The sequence below is a fragment of the Falco peregrinus genome, chromosome 3 (assembly GCF_023634155.1).
Source record: "Falco peregrinus isolate bFalPer1 chromosome 3, bFalPer1.pri, whole genome shotgun sequence".
NCBI lineage: Eukaryota > Metazoa > Chordata > Aves > Falconiformes > Falconidae > Falco > Falco peregrinus.
Genome location: NC_073723.1, coordinates 42,546,101 through 42,567,002, shown reverse-complemented (window position 1 = coordinate 42,567,002; position 20,902 = coordinate 42,546,101). Strand labels below are relative to the sequence as shown.

The 20,902-nt window shown below is 39.8% G+C and overlaps 2 protein-coding genes across 6 annotated transcripts in view; one reads left to right on the top strand and one right to left on the bottom strand.

Moving 5' to 3' along the window:
- SULF1 (sulfatase 1) overlaps nucleotides 1-7,729 on the top strand; it is a 127,273-nt gene extending 119,544 nt beyond the window's left edge. For 2 of the 4 annotated variants that reach the window (XM_055800016.1, XM_055800015.1), the window contains one exon: nucleotides 185-291. In XM_055800016.1, coding sequence (XP_055655991.1) covers nucleotides 185-291 — 107 coding nt within the window. Of the gene's footprint in view, nucleotides 1-184; nucleotides 292-5,328 lie in introns of those variants that run through there. The other 2 variants (XM_027791703.2, XM_055800017.1) reach the window with 2 other exon arrangements.
- Nucleotides 7,730-11,741: 4,012 nt separating this feature from the next.
- SLCO5A1 (solute carrier organic anion transporter family member 5A1) overlaps nucleotides 11,742-20,902 on the bottom strand; it is an 82,562-nt gene continuing 73,401 nt past the window's right edge. For both annotated transcript variants that reach the window (XM_055800018.1, XM_055800019.1), the window contains exon 10: nucleotides 11,742-19,883. In XM_055800018.1, coding sequence (XP_055655993.1) covers nucleotides 19,438-19,883 — 446 coding nt within the window. In that variant the 3' untranslated portion in view covers nucleotides 11,742-19,437. The remainder of the gene's footprint in view (nucleotides 19,884-20,902) is intronic.

The following is a 20,902-nucleotide window of genomic DNA, read 5'->3' as shown; positions in this document are numbered from 1 at the left end:
CTGTGCTTTTTCAGTTCTTTATATAAAACTTCCAGGAAATCTTTGTTGGACTGCAGCTCTGTCTTTATTTAACACAGTACATTTCTTTTTAGGAATTAGATGCTGTGCATGGAAAACTACATTGTGAATGGTTTTACAAATTCTAAACACTAACAAAAGTTACTCTTGTATTTTCCTATATCAGGAAATAAAGATGGAGGAAGCTATGATCCACACAGGTATCCACACTTTTTTGTTCTCCTCAGCAGCTTCTTTCCAAATAATTGCATGACTCCAGTCCATTTCAACTAATGTCTGTATCCTGCCATGTTGCACACAGCATAGCTTTTGCTGCATGCATTTTCTAACTACTCTACACTGAACTTGGCCATTGTTTTTTAGACTTACCATTCTGCATTTAACGTAGCTCATTGTCATAGCAAGACTTCATACAACTCGTGTTTCATGCCTGTATTTCTTAGATGTTTATGTAGGAAAAATGACACAAGAAGAACCACCTCCTTGGGGTTGTTTTCCTGTTATTGATTTGATTTTGGATGGGTTGGTGGTTGTGGTTTTTTGATTGTTTTATTTAGGAAGTTTGTACAGTTGCTCTTGAAACATAAACAAAAGGTTCTTAAAAAGCTTTCTGAGGTATATGTATCCCAAAAGCCTAATCAAACCTAAGGAAGCAAAGTAAAATCTTCTCACTGTCTACAGGAAATATTAGCAGATGTTGCTTTAAGCAAAAGCAGTGCTCAGTATGAGCACCACGTGCTCAGAAGCCAGCAGGAGACAGTTCAATATAAGTGTGGCAGAAAGATGAGACTCCTTTGGGCTAGGAGGGCCAAAGCTCTCAGAACAGATCACACAGCATGAAACAAAATTTCTTTAAAAAGTTGTAATACCTGAACTGAGGAAGGGCACCAGGTGAGATTTTTTATACCTAATGCTTGAACACTTGGAACATGTGAAAGACTGCTGTTTGCAAGTATATTTATTTGTTTGCAAGTTACTTATTGTACCTACATGTTCATCATGCAGAGCCCAGTTTCTCCTGGTGGAGGAACAGTCAAGCATAAAGCAAAATCCTGAAGAGACTGGAAAACCTCAGATCTTAACAGTACTGCACTTGCTGTTCATTGAGCAATACTTGTACTCAGGGTGAAAAACAAATGAGTCTGTCAAAAGCCATACTTAGACTTGATACCTTTTCACAACATATCCGTTGTATACATTTTCATCTCCATGTGCTTTGGTGGAGTAGTCCCTGATATACATTGTTCACCTAAGAAGTAAACTGGGTCCAAGGACTATGCAAGTCTGTATAAAACCTTTTTTCATAGGGTCCTCTGAAAAAAAGCTTGTCATTAGCTCCCAGCGGCCAGGGAACAGTTAAGATAATGTCTTTCAATGTTCTATAGATCTCCAATTTAAGCAGCTAATTTTTTCTTGCAGCCAATTTTGTATTTTCTCATTTAAGTAGTTTTGTGATCTAGAAAAATTATAAGCTTTGTTATATCCCAATTGTTTTCATTGCTCATTACAGCCTGGTGGGAACTGGCTACTACAACAATAGAAAGTAATCCCTGTAGTTGTGCTTTTAAGTCTTTCATTAGAAAATGTCCTTGCAAGCATTCCTCATTTTAACTATAGTCTAACAGTAATGGCATTTTTGAATTGTAGGATTGCATGAAATAGTACAACACACAGGATTAATCTTTAAATTATATCTTGCTACATTCTTTAGTAACAAAAACATTTTAATTTCTGATCATACCAAGTCAATAAACATTATGCTACTGGGATAAATAGCAGGTATAGTATAATACAAATGATAGTGCTTTGTACCATTACATTTCAGACACCCAGTTTCTCAGTATACACAGATGCCTGGGTTCAACATTATGGTTCAAACCCACCTTGGTGGAAATTTGTTTTCTTTTCTAAAACAAAGAATTTTGTTAAATTAATAAACCCCATTTTTCAGGAATCATTAAAATGATCTCTAAAAGGATCCTTTTCTTGATGCTTGCAGAGAAACCAGTAGAATAAGAAAGGAAAAACCCTATGTTTCTAAGTCATCTGAACTATCCCTTAGGCTTCCTTCAGATAGTTTCTCTATTCAGATCTGTTTTCAGTTCAAAATGCCCTGTATTAGTACAACACAACCTGTGCTGCAAGTACAATACTGAGACAACTGGCCTGTATGGAAACAGCCAGTATAGTGCTGTTTGCTGTTTGCTTAAAACACAGAGCTTCAGCACAGAAGAACTGGTACCACTTGTGTCCTTTGATGGACAGAACATGGCTCTGCAGACATGGTTGATAACAAGATGTGGGAATTGCACACTCCTCTCTCCTCTCCTGCTTGTCTGAGGTTTTTCAAAGCCACCAAGAAACTGATTGTACCTACTTTAGTCTCAGTGGAGATATATCCAAATCTTTTATTAATTTTGAGAGAACACAGCCACAGATGGTATCACGGGACTCCAGGGTATGATTTAAAAAAAAAAAAAACACACACACACGAAAAACCAAAAAAAAAGAAAAACCAAACCCAAAACAAACTAAAGAAGTTTTGCTGTGAGCAGTTAGCAACAACTTTTCTCTCTTTTGGGTCTATGACACAGCTGAGAAATTCCAAAATATTGATTGAGGATATCACTGCCATGCTATTACTCAACTGCAACTCGTGCACTTTCCTGTTTCACACCTATTTGTAATGAGATTTCTTACAGGGGGAAACTTTTTCTTTCTTCTCTCCTTCCCCCATGCATACTTCAATTTCAGTGGGAAGCTTTTCACGCTTGCTCAGTCAACCAACATACAGTCAGCTCTAGGACCTTAAGACTTTGCTTTCCTATTTGTTTAACATATATGAATACAAGTTATCTCTGTCCCATGTGTTTAAACAAGTTATTTTCTTCTGCTTGATGTGAAGATTGTGGAGCAATTCCCAGTGCCTTTCCAGCTGTGAAACTCTGAGACTGCAGAAACAGTGCCACACTTAGAGGGGGAAAAATAGATACAGCATGGAGGACCATGCAGCTCTTACTCAGTCTTTGAGACATTTTCTAGGAGTATGGCAAACTCCTTGCTGGTATTACTTCCCTGCAGCACAGCCCCATTGCCCTGCTGCTGAAGCTGATGAGAAGCCCTGCTCCTCTGTGCTGGTCCCCAGACTTCCCTGCTGCCCACCATGCCAGCCTGGCTTGCTCAGCTCAATGCTTTGACCCACCACCTGGGACAGGCAGCAGAGGCTCCTGTGGGTCCAAAGGCACCTTTCTGGCTCCTGCTTTGCCCCCTGCTGCCCTGGTCCACCCCCAAATCTGTTACTGGTCAAATGGCGGCACTCCTGTTTCAGTTTCCACCGTCACATACCAACCAATTTCGGCTACAGCAGTTTGTTTTCCTGTACAGACTCTGATTTGGCAAAGAAAAAAAAATTAAACTATCAATACAAACAGTAACGCAGCAAATTTTAATTATTGTTGCTTTTGCAGTGTGGTTCATCTCTTAGAGGGTTTGGTGACTAAATTCCTCAAAAATACATCCCTTCCTATGATGTTTTCTAGAGCCCTTTATGCCTCTAAGCACTGGAATAGTAAGACTTCTTTCTTGAAACCTCTGCAGTATTTAATTATTTTTTGTTTCAGGAAACAAATTATTCATAATTTGACTTATGAAGATAGCTCTCATGTGGCCATGCCATGATTTAATTTCTCTTGTCTACCTCAGGAAAAAAAAGAAGACACTCTGTCATAGCTGTCCTACCAAATCCAAAAAGCTTGTGTTGCTTCCTGTAAAAGGCAGTTTGCCAAGTGTTTGCAATAAAAAAAGTATTTCTAGAACTTCCTTTAAAAAATAAGATATTTAAATTTTACATTCTAAAGTATTTACAGCTGTTGTAATAAGCAAAAAAATATCAAGAGCAAAGATTCAGGTGTTTCCAAGTAAGGAAAGTGCTCTCCCTTTGGTGAGAGCAGAATAAGGTCCCTCATCAGAAGAAAATCTTGAGTTTTTTTCTGACCATATTGGCATTTTTTTGACTTCCCACATGATGGACTAAATATTGGAGAAATTCTTTCCACTGTGAAATCCCAAGCTAGAAAAGGAGCAGAGAGTACAAGCTATGATAGATACAAGCTGTATCTTCTGTTTCACTCGAGAAATGAGAAAGGGCAAGTTAAAACGCAAACAACTTAATGGAGATGCCAAGAACCCACTGTAAGGATAAAGGGCTCCATACAGATAAATATTTGTGCTCAGTTCATGCTGTTGGGCTATAGCCACTCAAACTTCCAAGGTAATTGCTACTAGCCTACATGCCTCTACAATTTTCAGAAACAGAATCATGTCATCTGAGTGAATTAATTTCTAAATGTTGCCTACATCATTTATAAGGACAAATTTTATACTTATCCCTGACAGGCTTTTGCAATACCTGATTAGTTTTTCCTTGTAAAAGTCGCTATAGTGACTTAAAAATCTTTTGGAAATGGGTTTCCTTCATGTCTTTGCTTTTTCTGGCTGTGGTCAATATAAAATGCAGCTCCATCGCTACTTATACGTTCAGATCTATGCCTGTTATTCAGATTTACTATTTGATAAAGCTGTTAGATATTTTCTTTAAAAGCTTTAAAAAAAAAAAAAATAAAACCTTTAGAAGATTCTATATGTATGCATATTTTAGCACTATTTTACAGAGTGTTGCAGTTCTACAAATTAATTCACATCAAGTTTTTACAGCTTTTACTTCTCCTGATTGCTCCATGTAAATTAAAAAGTACATTTACAAAGTAAGTAAAGAAACTAGCTTTGGCTATCACCGATTAAATTAAATGTGGCTGGTTGGTTTGTAGACCGTATGTCTCAGGCTACCCAGGAACCAAATTCCTGTGGGCATTGTTGAAGTTCAGGTCACCAGTGGCTTTCAGAGTTACTCCCGTCTTTTGTGCCTAACCATTGTGCAGTTATTGCATATTCAGGGAAGGTGAATGTATTATTTGTGCGTTGAAACAACTTTCCAGCCTTGAAATATCAGAGGAAAGCCTTATCTCTGAATGTCATCACAAAGCCCTTTAGATCAGATTTTTTCTTTTTTACTCAGTCCAAGAATGTAGCAGGAGACAGGGGGTTTCTTGCTGTGTGTGTAGCAGCTCTGAACACACCTGAGGCCAGGAGCATTAATCTGATGACTGAAGATGTGGAGTGTCTTACACTTTATGCTGTATACATTATGAATAGTGGTGCTTTCAAGCAAATTGAAGTAGAAACACACACGCAAGCTTTGCTTGCACTTTTAAGCTGGTGTTCACCATTAGGCTTTATTCTTTCTTTCAACAGAGGACAGTTATGGGATGGATGGGAGGGCTAACCTGCCCAGTTTCACTGGCGACATCAACTGGCAAGGACTGGAAGACTTGTACAGTGTGGATGAGAGTGTATATGAATACAGATACAACTATAGACTTAGTCTGGCTGACTGGACTAATTACTTGAAGGATGTAGATAGAATGTTTGCACTGCTGAACAGTTACTACCAGCAAAACAAAACAGACAAGGCTAACACTGCTCGAAGCAATGGGGACAGGGATGAATCATCCACACCGTTTACCTTGGTGGAAATGACATCTGCTGAAGATTCGAGTGGCCTGCCTGCAGAAGAGCTACAGCTTATTGTGCCAACGGACTTTACAGCCCTCACTTTGAGCATGGTGAATTTAAATCAGGAGAGGAAACTTGAATTAAACAACGATATTCCTGAGAAAAGTAGTCTGAATGACGCACACTGGAGAAATAATCATCAAGCTGAAAAATGGATGGAGAATAAAGAATCTGACCGTTTTGATATGGATTTCAGTGGAAATGGTTTGATAGAGTTGGAGTCCCGGCATAGCTTCATGCTACAACCCATCAGCATTCCTCAAAAAGACATTCATCAGGACAGTGATGCTGTGGAAGATATATTTGAAGATCAAATATATCTTCCCATAAGGTCCGATGAACCTCTTGTTCATCAGGCTGTAAACGTATCCGTTAGGGATTCATCTATCAGCACCCAGAAAACACGAACTTCCCCAAAAAGAACAGAACAGAGTCTTGCAGGGGAAACTTCCAAAATCCTAAATGTAGAAGGCAGTGCCTCAGCTCCACTCTCCTTCGATTAGATCAAGTTGTAAACCATTAAATAAGTTCTCCTTTTTCTTATTAGCAAACTAATAAAGGTAATCATGACAACTGACATTCCATGTTTATTGTAGATATATTTTGCAGCTATCGAGCCCAGTTCAGTTTTTGTCTGTGTACTTTTATTTTTTTTATTCACACACACATAGTTACACAGTAATTCTCCTCACTGGGAAGCAAGATTTCCAGTTTTAAATGAAAAGAAACAGTGTTCCAACTTTAAAATGCAATAACACATTCTCCAAAAGCTAAGAAATATTTCTTTGAAGAGGATGTTCAAGTTACTTTCTGTTTCCAAATGATCCCACCATGAATGACTGTTTCAGTCCACCCAGTCTTTCTGCATAGTATCTTTTTCATAAATTATTTTAACCACTGGAAATTCATAATGTCATGCTTTTAAGTAAAATGCACTTTTAAAATCTGTATGCCATACCGTTTATGAATCTAATACCTTACAAGTTGTTAGTTTGCTCATTGTCTCATGTAATTGTGAAACCAATAAATAGATTGACAGGAAAGATAAACAGCATGGATTGTGGAAACAGACTCTTTGAATATTATTTTAGCAAAAATATTGCATGTTTTTGTTATTTTAATTAAATTTACTCTCAGAAAGGTATGGCTAATGATTGTTAACTGTAGAAGGATTTGTTTAAATTGGATTGTTTCCCTATATGTTGATATTGTCAGTATTAAAAATCCATGAGGTTTTTTGACTTTTTTTTTTTCCTGATACTGGTAGAAAGGTTTACATCAATACCTATGTGTTATTGTCACCGCATCTGATTTTTATTATCCTGAACAATATCTTGAAAGCATTGTTACCATTTTGAGACTTTTTGTTCTGAACAGGCATTAAAGGGAATGATAAAAACATAGCAGATTTGCATTATTTTAGATACAAAAGGCACATGAGGTAAAAAAAGTAGTTTAGATAATTTTTGTTGTTATAGTCTAAATTTTTTCTTGAAATTTACCAAACATTAAATTTTATAAAGTATGATACAAAAATTACTTTGAAAACCTGTACTACTCAGAACTTAATATCTTCCCTTGCTTTTTTATCAATTTCTAAATAATTAGCACAACAACAACAAAAGAGAATTACCTCAAATAGATGTAATTCCATAGTGTCCAATTCACGGGTGTGTTTCCTATCTGTTACATGTTATTTAGTGTAGTGAGTATTTTTTGGCTATTGCAAGCACTGCAGGTTAAACTTACATTCATTGTATTGTATTTTAAGTTGAAACTTTTTTTAAAAGAGATTCTTCTCGTAGGATTTTAATAATTTTAAGAAGCAGTCTTTTTGATGGACTCTGTAAATATGTTAAAATTACTAGCTCTTTATCTGATGTATGTGTCATGGGCTGATTGATAGAAAAACGTATTTATGGTCATGAATGATGTTATTTGTACATAGGTTTTAAGTTACTAGGACGCAGACTGTGTTTTTAAATCTTGTATAATATTTCTGTGATACTTTTATAGTACAATTCTGGCTTCGGGAAAGTCTAGAAGCAATATTTCTTGAAATAAAAAGTGTTTTACTTTACCTGCTTCAGAGAAGTCCAGATGATCCAGTTTTCCTCCTAATTAAGATTTATTTAAAAAATATGTTAACAGCTTCAGTTTTAAGAATCCGTCCACATTTTAAGCAATGGGTAATGAAATAACACGCTACATTCTGTTAGTTATAAATTATTCCTGGAGATGTGAATAATATATATTTTTTGTTTAAGACATGCTGTGATTATTGTTTTTTAATTCCCAATTCATCCAGTCCTTTCTTCTTTGAAGTCAATGCACTGAGCTGCACAACCAGTGGTTCCCAGAAGTAAAGCAATGTTACACGGCGTCACCCCCTGCTTTGCTGCTTTACCTCCTCCCTGCAGCAGGCTGGATGCACAGGGCTTTTCAAGAGCGGACCACAGCTCTCTAGTCAGGAGGAGCGTCTCCTTGCACAAGAGTCATCACAAAAGGGAATTTGGTTTCAAGGTAAACTCTCTCTTACTTGCGCTCTATGTTTGTTCGGTGGCCTGTGAATAAGATTAGCTTCATAGCTAAAATCAGCCTTGGGAGCTATGCTTCTTGAACTCTTTTTTCTCCTACACAGTCTTTGGACATTGATGCTACTGCAGACATGAAGTTACAGGTGATGTTTGCGGGAATCAGGAAAGCAGATCAACCTAAGTGTTCAAAAGACAGTCTTTGCCGTGCTAGACAGACCCCAGAGAGATGCCTGCCCCTGGAAAGCACACTGGCAAACACAGGACATATTTCAAAACAGGCTGCGGAACATGCTGAGCCAGCAAGTCTGGGAGGACTTTAAGGACACAGGCAAGTGAAGCAAGGTCCCATATAACTACCACACATATCTCTGTGCAGGGAATTTCCAGCACCAACCACATGCTCCATTCCTTGAAAGTACACTTCTCTGAAAGAACCAAGCAAGATACTTTCTCTTAATGCTTGGGTAAAGCTAGAGAAGGGAATGGTGCAATAGTGTAGTTCACCCGTTCACCCCACTTGTCCTTCCTCCTTATGCGAGAGCTTAAAAATACTCACTCAGGAAATGGAAGAGATCACATCTCCCTCAGCTTGAGAGTGGTCAGGCTTCCTTCTTCCAGGATAGTGCCCAGTCTACTGTTCTATCAGAAGCTTACATAGTGCCCTGTCTTCTAAACTAGGTGGGAGCCTTTTTTACAGCTGTCTTATAGAGGAGCGTGGAAGGAAAAAATATGAGAGAGACTCATTCTGTAGCCAAAAGGTAGAGACCAATGGGTTCTTTCCCTTGCTCTCTAGAAACATGCATCGAATATAAAACCAGACCAAATGGAAGAGACCAAAATATGTCCTATCCCCAAGTAAGTGTCCTAAGCAGTGTGTTGCTGCCCCAATACATTTTCCAGTTCTTTCTGTGCAGTACTTCTTGTCCTATAGCTGATGCAGTTGAGTCATAAGCACCTGGCATGACTGTCGGGGAGCTCTTACAGGCATTAGGCAGTTGTAGGCTCCGGAAGAAAACAAATGCCTAAATCTGACTTCATTGGCAAGCGCTCCTCACAGCAGGCAAGGGGAGGGCTGCCAGGAGGACCTTCTTGGCTTTTTCTGATCTGCAGAACAGTGGCAGGTGTGTCTGTTTTGGAAGGGAGTACATAGTCTGTTACTTTCTGAAGAGGGCCTGGAGCTGGACAAGAATAACTTTAAGGTTTGCACAACTTGGGAGCTGCCAACGCTATGTGAAATGTTTCTTCCGGGATTTAAAAGAAGGCAGCCAGTGCTGCCCTCACACCCTTGGATGGTGTGAGACACTTTCTGAGACCTCCTACCAACCGAAAGCCCTCAAGCAAAGCAAAGATGGGTAATGCTTTGCTTCCAGGACGTCAGACATGACTTAGTGCTGTTATGGGTAGGTGAATCCTGTTGTTCCTGAGGTGTTAGTACACATAGACAGCTATAAAAAAAAGCCCATTTGGATCACAGCATCATTAAGTTCAGTCACCCCTAGGTTTGTATGACAGTTGAGTGAAGGTTTTTTCAGAGTGCAGGTGGACCACCCCCACTCTCCCCACCAAAACCCCTTTAGATGCCTGCAACTATCTATATTGGAAGTCACACAACCGCAGTGGGAGAGGATCTGCATGTAAAACAGGGCGGAGAAGCCAAGAGCTGCAACAGCCGTATCGAGGGAGAATCTGCTCAGGACTAGCCTTGAGGCCTGAGCACGCTTGGGTGGCTGGTGCCTGCTAGGTGTGATGCTGTAATAAATCTTCCTTCTTCAGTCTGAGCAAAAACAATCCTGAAAAATCAATTTTTCACTGCAGCAAGTGGGGCACAAGCCACAGAGACATTTCAAAAGCCTATGTCCCACCTGAAGGGACACTATCACAGCCTGAGGCACCTCAGAGCTGCCTGGGGTAATTACACTCCCGCTCAGGCAGCAGCTGTCAGCAGTGCAGAGCTGCACAGCAGCCTCTCCTCAACCCCTGCACCACCCCGCTGCGCTTCCAACCCTTGTCAAAGTAGCTCATTTATTCAGTTTTCAATTAACAATGATACCCGTGTTAGGCTAGACATCTACTGATGATAATTTCATCCGCAGCATATTCCTGGATTTAACACGGGTGACATTCAGGGGATCTGCAAGACACTTTTTTGTGTGGTTATATGTACTGGAAATGAAACCAGGTAAGTCTTACTTTGAACGTGCAAGTCAGAGAGGATTTGAACCCCACAGATTTCTCTGACGTCCGTGAAACTGTAGCTCCTCCCTGGCTGCACATATCCCGGGCTGAAGCTGCGCTGCTGGCTGGGGGCTTGAATCTGGTAGGTGCTGGGCACACCACCACAGTTTCTGACTGTGGTCTGGAACCAAATGCACTCAGATGCCTCAGAAAGGCAAGCCATGGCCTGAATCAGCGCAAATTCAGCTGCCCCATGGCAGCAAAGTTTTGTCTGGTCCTTGCTGGGGTGCGGGGGCTCGTAGTATTGACAGTACATCAAGCAGCAAGGAAGTTTTGTAGAAACAAGCCACAGCTCATCCAGCCATGAAACATGCACTACAGGTCAAAACAGTTAAGAGTATAAAGGCTCAATAATGAAACTTGTCTAGAAAAATACATTAATACATTCAACTTCAACCTGCTGTTCTTTTGATCTTGAAAAACCAGGCTGCCTTAGGACAGAATTTCCATCCATGGATACACCTATACTTTTAAATTAAAGTGAGTCCAGAGAGCAAAAAGACTTGCTCTAAAACCAAATTATATGAACAAGGTCACATCCACACTGCTTGACCAGGCTGACCCCATCCATGTCATGCAACACTTAGCCCTGGGTCTCCCCTTGGCTCTGTGCTAATGTTCCTGTGGACTCAAAATACAATTTCCATTTGTTTTCATTTTTAAACATCTGTGGTAATACAAGGCCTGTGTTGCAACCACTAGAGCTCTTGTGGTGTGGTACCGTGGTGTGTGCTGCAGCCCCTGCGGTGCTGCATGAGGACACGGGGGTCCCTGACACACGCAGCCTTGCTGTGCTGGATGGCTGCAGGAACGGGGGGAACCAAACCTGGTTCAGCCACCTCTGACATGCAGGAGCTCTCTGCGGTATAGCCCTTCCCCACAACCACGCAGAGGCAGTTTGTTGGTGTGGTCCAAATCAGAGCCAAGGAGTGAACTAAGGACTAAGCAGTGTGGACATCAGGAGTCCAGTCCTTGGGTTCATGCCCTGGCCCTCTTCTACTAAGCAGCATAGATGCGCATAGACTTGTACCCTATATATTTTTTCCCACTGTCAACATCTATTTCAAACAGATTTGTATTTCTTAGCATATAAGTAATGTTGATCAAATTTAGCGCTAGAGGAAAAGGTGGAATTTTACAGTTTATTTCTGCACGATAAATACTTAGTCATGATTCCATGGTCACTGACTTCGGTGGAAAGATTTGGTTTTGTCTGACCCTGTATTAAAAGACCAAATACATCACCACCTGATCCAGAATGACTGCAGAGCTACCCACGTAACTTTTGTGTTGCTTTTTTTGTTAGAAACAAAACACACATAATATGCTATTTTTTATTTCCAAATATCAAGTATTCAAGAGTTTGTTTTGTAAACACATGTTTACAACAGATGCTGACAATAGATTTCATTAAATGATGTGTTACACAGCTTCAAAATTATTCTAAGCTCTGCTGAGAAATAAATATCAATTGAAAAACCCCACACAGGAGCCTCAAGTATGCAAAACAAACTGCATAAACCAATTAGTCTCTTTTTACCACAGCACAGCACCCACACACTCATACAGTCAGACATACTCTACAACTTTCCTTAATACTCTACACATTTGCTTAATAATGAGTTTTTTAAAAACTAAACAATTACAGGCAGTGTGCCCACTCCATGCTCCTAACATACTACCCGGACTGTTGCTGTTCTGCCTAAATTATTTGGTAGAGGTATGCGCTGCAGCCAAGGGCAAAACTCCTGTTTGCTCAACTGGGGAAAAACATGGGTCTTCTGTGAGAAAGGCCTTCACTCAACCATGGATCTCATTAGCTCCAAATTATTTGGGGTTTTTTTTGTACCAAAACTCAGTTACAAATGATTTAGTATATTATTTTTTTTGTTTTGAAATTTCCCTCCACGGTTTCAAATACGGAGTTTGTTACAGAGGTAACATTTCTGACCTATAAGCTGGAGGTGTACCTCTTAGTGCTATTTAGGATATAGATGCCTCCACTGCATGAGCAGCCCAGGCACAGTAACACAAAATAATTACCTTTAAGAATTCAAAATGGAAGGGAAAAATTTTGTCTTCAAGATTTTAAAACCAAACCCTTCTGTTTTAAACCGTAGCTCACTTTAAAGTGTACCAGATTTGGCCTTTTTCCATTGCTAGAGGTAGAATTTGCTCTTATTCTACTCCTCTTTTCCTGGTATTCCATGGAAGAACATTAATATTTCAGATCTCAATCCTTAATTTACTTCAAATGCTTTACCAATGCTGCTTGGCTACGGAGTCCCAGAATTTAGCCCAGTGTTTCTTGTCATTACTATAGAATTTATTTTCAGCCTCTGCTTAAGCAAAGCCACTAAATAAACTAACACGTTACAGCAGGATGAATACATCCCACATGAGATTTCTGTGGTCTGTATAGCTTTTACCTTAGCTGTTAGCGCTGGGCCAGATCCTATACTGCCTCCTGAATGTACTTTCCCACAGAAGAGCTAGGTAGGAATTGGCCCACCAGGAATTATAAACACTGTCTTTGCTGGAGCAGTCCAGACTTTAAGAACAAAAACACGTGCAGTCGCATCATTGACATGCCTTGAATATGTCATTTAAGCCATAGTGAACACATCATAAAATACTTCAGTACCTACTAGCACCACAGTGTTGTTTAGTCATTTGTCCAAAGATTATCCAGCTGTCTCACTCTTCCTTGAGGTGACCAAAGTTTTGGATGCTTTTTGTAGCCCTTCATGAATTCCACAGCTTTTCATCTATTCTATACCATGAACAATATATTGTTACAGGATAACATTGTGACAACTGGTTTGAGACAGAAAAAAACAAGAAAATACAGTGCACACAACGGATAATGTAATAATTAGAAGAGTAGAATGGAACCTGAATAAAAAAGCATCTATTTCACAACACTTGAAACCAAGAAAGGTTTGGAGCTACGTGGAACTTGCAGAGCTATGCCTGTGTTTAAAAGGCTGTATTGTCAAAAGAAAACAGCTGATCTGAAAGACTGGAAGGGAGGTTGCTAAAACCTACAGTTATTAACTGTAGTTAATGTAATGGATATGACTATGGAATATGCACAGTGTTAACTGTCCTCCTTAATTTATGTAGTCTATTCCGTGGAAAGGATAGGGAAGATTTCCTTCCTGAGGATCAGGTAGGCTTTCAAACCTTCGGGCACATAATAACATGCATTCGTGATATTCACTGTAAAGAAGACAAATCATATGAACCCTGGCCATACCTAGTCCCCACACTGAGGGCTCCGTATCTCTGCTCTGCAACAATGTTTACATGTAACCTTTTTGAACTGTTAATTTGTAAAACATGATATTAAAAGACAAGCAGAAGACCCTAATTCTATACCAAAGAAAGAATCCTTTCCACAATGTTGACTCTCCATCTTCTAAGCACTCCAAAGGATAAAAATGTCTATAAAAAGTCCAATGTGTGAAGAACCTGAAATGTGTTGATACAAGTTTAACCTACAAGGGGCAAACACTCTGCCCAAAGCAATGCTGATTCAGATTGCAGTCCAGGTAAATCTCTGTTACCAGTTGTTTTAAGCCGCTGGAAAGCAACCACAGCTGGATGGCTTCAGCTGGGGGAACCCAGACACTGCAGCATGAAGCATGGCATCTCCTATGCCATATAAAAGACACGTTATTGAGAAAACAGAAAAAGATAAACTTGTTTAGGAAATATTTTGTCTTTGACCTCCAAAAACAGTGGTAGTAACCAGTGAACAGATTATAAAAGCTAAACAAGCACCTGATATCGCTTAGTTCACACATGCTTGCTAAAGCGCCAGCTTGTTAACATCCAGCCCAAGGTACTGGCCCAGTTCTTCAGCCTCATCATCAGACCGATGAGGCTGAGAATCTGGCTCCAAAATAGCAGTAAGACACTTTGGACCTATCTATCATTCAGTTTTATGTCAATATAACAGCACAAAGAGCTGTGGTATTACACATGCAGAAAGTGTAGTAAGGCAGCAATAATTCAGGCATTTGAGGGGAAAACCCGCAAGAACAGTACAGAAGGTGCTGACCTGTCTCCCAGTCATGCTGTCTGGAGTTACACAGAGCGGGCAGTGCCCTGCTCCATTTGTGCACGATACTGAAAATCTGTCACCTGAACCTCTAGGTCCAAATTCGGTGAAAGGGTACAGTCTGAACCTACAGCATTACTTGAGCAATTTCATTGGCTTTAAGGTCAGAAAGATGCCTTTATGTAATCTCTCTCCCCATGTAATGTTTGGTTTTTTTTTTTTTCCCAGCCAGAAATTAATAAAGTAAGTGAATGGCAGGAAAAGCTAGAATTTATCTTTGAGTATGTCCACAAAATATTTTGATTTTGGATTCTATTTGAAAATAAAAACTGTACTCCATTGTCACATATATTAAGCAGCCACATGTGGATGCCACAGGGGAGTACTCAAGTGCTACTTCGTGCTATTCTGGTTACAGTGATCACCAAATCCATGGGGAAAAGAGCTCATCATGGAAATTACTTTTTGGGTAAAGGAACTCCTTTTTGAATGCAGATGAGATTCAGTCCAATACTTACATGCATGCATTATTTTTCAGTGCATTATTTAAGTATATAAACTTACCCACATATTTAAGTGTTCTGCTGGATCACAGCCATAATGAATGAATAGTTAATGCTATGAACTAATAAGCTATATTTAAAAAACAGAAAACATCTTTTTGAGAACAGTCAAGTGTTTGTAACTGATTTAGGGCCTTTCAGACTTAGATTTCTATTACCTAGGAGTAGATGTATGTCTCTCCTTCACTTACAGAACAGCAAGTTCTGATGAACTGCATGTTAATGCATGCACTTTTAAAGATACAACAGCTGGTCAAAGAACTGAAATATTAAATTATGAAATATATGCCAATTAAATATAAATGGCACCATAATATTCAACATGTTTCTTGCAGCTGTTCACACTGTACTGAAAGTATATAAAAAGCCACCAGTTCCAAATTATACCATACTATATCCAGAATGCTCATGAGGAAGAAGGGGGACCCAAACCACAGGGCTTTTGCCTAGAAGTGGAGGTACAGAGTCCCACTCTCCATGTATTCCAGCCCCCAAAAGATCTATAGACCATCCTGAGGGTGCTGCGTTCATAAGGACCGAAGGCCATGGCTACACCCTTTCTGAAGTGTTCCCCTTTTTGAGGAAACAAGGATGGGTGGGAGGCTAAGCAGGTACAATTACCTGTTCAGTCAATTCTGTATGTTTGAGCTACTTCTCCCCTCATGACCCTCACTCTAAATCAGGAATAACTGGTGTAAGAGGAAATTAGTCTGTCCTTGCGATGGCATGATGGCGCTTTGTGGACTTGTAGTTAATTGCCGGGTTTTGATTATTATCCCTGGCTTGTCAGCTGCGGGTAGATGACTTGAGTTTCCTACCAATAGTAGCCTGTGGGCGAGCAGGATGCCTGCTTTACCTTTTCTTGTACTCGCTGGACTTTAGTGTTTTGGGGTAGAGAGGGAAGGTGACAGAAATTACTAGTTAATGGAATTTTATCTTTTATGGTCAGAGGATTTCACAGCAGGAAGACAGTATGGCCACCTTCACTGGGTGATAAAAGTTCCTTTTTTCTTCTTGCGAGTTCGATCACGACTACTGCTAGGGATGCACACAATTTCTCTGGCAAGTCTGCTTCCTTCAGCAATAAAAACTTCAGAACAGTGTTTGTTCAGCAGGTCTCAGTCCATATTTCATTCAATGTTGACAGTGTTGAAATTGACTTCTCCAGGAAGTTGATGTGTTTCCCCTGCATACCTTTATTGGCTTAGTTTGGCCTGTTAAAGCTTACTCACAATAAAACCTCCTTTAGGAATCAATCAAAAACTGGCCAGAGTTTGGGTTTTCTTTCTTTCAGAGGATGCTGATATAATTAAGTGATTTTGTAGAAATATATTCATCTTGTCAACATTATCTATAGCCGAAAATCCTAACAAAATTGTTTGAAAAGTAATCAATTATTTTTTGCTTTGCATATAAATTTGAAAGGAAAATTAAAAGGCTATTGAAAGTATGTAAACAAAGCTTTTTCAGTATTTCCTAAGTGAACATCTTTCCTGCTAGATTCCAGTTTCCCAAAGATTTCAAAAAAACAAATATTTTTGGAAGTTGAAGTGTCAGGATTTCCTAAAAACCAGGTGGTCTCCATTCTAACAAGCTCTGAATTCCCTTGAAATCAGCTCAGAAGCAGCAGCAGTTGCAGATGTGTCACTTCTATCACTCTCATTCTTTGCCATCAGTGTCAACTCCTGACAGTCCTACAAGCCTACTCTGTTCTCCCTTGTTTCTCACATGGAACAGGAGCACACAAGGCATGAAATAGAATAGATCAGGATAGATGATTCATCTTCAGCCTTTTACAATTCCCTAAATGCTCTGTTTCTGAGGTATTTGAAAAGATTGTTACTCTTCATCTCACCCCATGACAATTTAAATGGGCTAGTGAGTAAAATGGATGGGTGATAGGCTGCAATTACATTTTGTCCTGCTACTTTGCCTTAATTTCTGCCATAGCAGGAAATCCCTGGTGCAAGAGGCATTTGAGACTGGAGCAAAAGGAAACTTTTCTACCATCTATTCTGATCTTCTATAGCAAAAAAAAAAAAAAAAAAATACCAAATACCTTTGAGCCAAGGAAATTCATTTCTCAGGATAAAAAGTGTAGAAGCTAACACCTTACGTGGCAGATGCTGACTGAGGACATATTGTATCTGGTGACTGCATAAGAGAAAAAAATATTCTCAGGCTTGACCCCAAAAAGCTACTAATATGTACAGAATATCAGGAGGTAATTAAAACAATATTACTCTATGTTGTAATTGGGACTAGAAGCATCTGAGTTTGCAGCCAGACAGCAGGAATTGTTACAAGCCACAAAAATGGACTGAGACATTCTGAAACAAGCAGCCACCACTTCAAGCAAGGGAACAGCCCCGTGGGTAGTCCCACGTGCTGGTCAAGAGGAGCCAGGAAACAAAGAAAGGCAGCTGACAAAGGAGGAGAGGGAAATCTACTCTTCCCAGGGCAACTCAATGGATGCTAAGGAGAGTACTGCCTTTAATTTCAAGGACTTGGTTCCATATGTGTGATCAACTTACAATTATAAATTAAAACTAAACCAGGAATAATTCTGTTCAAAAATATGTAGACATTCTGCTCTTTCCTATTTATTTTCATGCAAGCTCTCTACGTGGCAAAATCCAAACCTGACTATCACTGAGTCCTCTTTTAAGAGTGCTTTTAATTTCCTAAACTTCTAAGACTTTCCCTGCAGGGCAAAAATACAGCTTTGACTTCCTAGCGTCCACCTGAAATCATTCTCTGCCCTTTGAGACATCAGTACATCATAAGCATGGCACTACAAAGCCTTCAGAGCAAGAAATGAAATGCCAAGTACATTTGATTAGAAAGTCTCAGCATCTCCTGGGGAGAAAACACACTACGGTAATTTGGAATAAGCAAAGGCCACATCATGTCCTGTGGGTCCACGCTTGCAGGCAATTTCTATTCTTAGCTCTTTCCCTGGAAGGGCAAAGGAGAGACAACTTGCCCTTTGCCTTCATAGAAGCTTTCATAGAAGCTGAGAAAAGGAAAGGTGGCCACGTGTGAGACAATTCATACAACCAGGACCTCCAGGCATGTCCCTCCATACTGCCCAGCACTGGGCCGCAGGAGGGGCAGAAGCGGAGCAGAAATGAGAGGGAGCAGCCAGCGTGCCCTCCCCAGCTGTCCTCAGCGGCAGGGAGCGCAGCATCCCAGCGGTGCCAGGAGTGGAGCGGAGAGCCTTGTAGCAGGCCACATGGTGGGCGGGCTGCTTGCAGCCCACTTGAAGGGTCTCTCTGCTCACTCCTGCACCATGCAGTGCATGGCCCCAGCCCCAGCCCCACACGCTGCTGGCTGCAATGGGCCCACCAAGTCCCAGGCGGCCACTCAGAAAGAAAAGGAGGCCATTAGCTCTCCCTTGAGATTTTTTCACTGAAGCTGAAGTAGACTGGCACACATTTCTGAAGGACAGCCAAGCTCTTCCTATCAAGCTATAACTGGTCATTTTCTTCTTCAGGAAAAGTACAGATTTGGCGCTAGTAACAGCTACCCAAACAACATTACAGAAATATGAACGTATCTGCTCTGGTACGTATGTATGATTCCTACACCTTATATGTTATTATACATTAATACTGAAGTTTTTTACTCCAAGCATTATACTTTCCTAGACTTTGTGAGGAATGACTATATCCCATCAAATGAAAATTAATGCACATTTTGACAGGATAAAGATATTACAACTCAACATTTGCAAATGTTACCTGATGCATAACTTTTGTATGGCTTAACATGTTATTAACAGTACTTTAAACCTTATGTTCTTTTTTTAAATTAATGCTTAAGTCTGAAAATAGCCCCTTTCAAATTCAGTTGAAGTAATGTCTTTAAAAGCAAACTTTAAACCTTTAAAATTTTAATTGTTTGCTGCACAAACAATTATCCAAATAAGTTGCATAGTTTAAACAAGTTTGGTTGTGCTTTGTAGCAGAACTCACAGTAATTACTCATCTCTTAAAAATACGATTTGCAGATATGAAGTTGACGATACATTTAAGCATTTTTGTGACATCTAGACATCAACGATACGAGTTTTTGTCACTCTCCTGCTGTTCATAATACCTCACCCTTACATTGATATTAGATCAGAGCATGGACGTTTAATGGACACATCTGAAATAATTACAAACACAATTTTTAAAACTTCATTGTTGGGAGAGGAGAAAGAAGAATTTGGGTTGGTTTGAGGTATCCAGCCCTCAGGAACATACTGTGGTTGTTTGCATTAAGCTTTGTTGGTTTTATCACATGTTACATTTAGATTAAAAATAGAAGGCACAGGTGTTTTACAAGGCGCCATAATTAGGTCAACCAACAAAACTAAATATTACATTACCAAGCCAGGGGTCTATATCTCAGCAGTGACTTCTTCCAACACATTTTCATTTGAAGAATTTATTGCTTCTGAAAAAGGGCCAGGGTATGTCTGTGCTATGCAGTTCATTCCTTGTGCCACACTGATGTCTCCTCGGGAACTGAAAGTAGGGCAGGATCTAGTCCGTGCATAGTTTTGTTGGGGTCCAGCTTGGCCAACCATCTCACTCACAGTGTTCACCGGCGAAGCCCTCCATCTCCGTCTCTGCAGTTGCTCTTCTTTACACTTAATGGAATACCAGGCCAGGAAAATAAAGAAGAATCCCACGAACTTGAGAGCAGCTGCTAACCCAAAGTAGACAAAACGAAACGAGGTGACATCGTATTCCCAACAAGATCCTTGTACGCCGCAATCCTGTTGCCAAAGCATGCACGTGGTGTCAATAACAGCTCCAAAATAAATTGGAGTGGGAATGTAAGCTGAAATAAAAATAGCAACAGAAATAATATGTGTTAGCATATAGTGGAAAACTTCTAAAGAAACTATATGCCTTAGCCAAACAGTGTAGGTTGAGAATTTTTGAGATTTCTATATCACTGTTCTCACATGAAATGTCAAACATGGAAAACTGGTCAGTCGATCTTCCCACCAACACTACTTATCCCCCACACAAAACATACCACGAATGAGAAAGAATTCAAGCAAATACAATGCAGCAGCACCTTACAACAGGTAATCACTTCAATTTACCATTCCCAGACAGCTCTTCTAGAACTATGCGTCCCCCAAAAGAAAATTCAGTGTTGCTCTCAGGAAATAAAATATGGGAGAGAAACAAAATACATTATCTCCAGAGCCTTACTTACTGATCATTCACTGCCCATGAGCTGGGAAAGGGCAAGGGCTGCTGTTTAGATTACGGAGAAAAAGCTCCAATGTTTCTCTTACTGGAGATGGATGGAAGCAGTGAGATCACTAAAATTGTAACTTTTCTTTTGAATAGATCTTCCTCAGAAACAGAGTTTAACTTCTAAGGCTGCTAAAAATGCAGCCAGCCCATTGAATGCTCCTGCTTTCTCCAGTAACATCATACCTTTAAGACAAGTCAGAAACATCCTTCCTCAAAGCAAATTTACAGATGCAGCAATAGTGGCTTCTCTTCCTCTCTTAGAATAGCCCTTGCTTGCTGTACTCATATGTTTCGTAGTAGCTGAACACCTGGTGTGTTCTTTTAGGCAGGATTTTGGAAGTTCAAGAGCTTGAAAGAAACTGCTTTGTGGAATAAAGACTTTTACCATGTACCCTTTTTGCTTTGAAACATTTGAAATTAGACATTAAGTAACAATTGCTTCTTATTTCAAAAATGCAAAAAGCTGTTGTTACTGCTTAAAGCAACAAAAATCTGTTTTCTAAAAAAGAAAAAACCTTATAAAATAATATTTAGTAACTATTAATTTTCAAACTAAATTTGAAACTGTACAAATACCTCTTTCTGGGA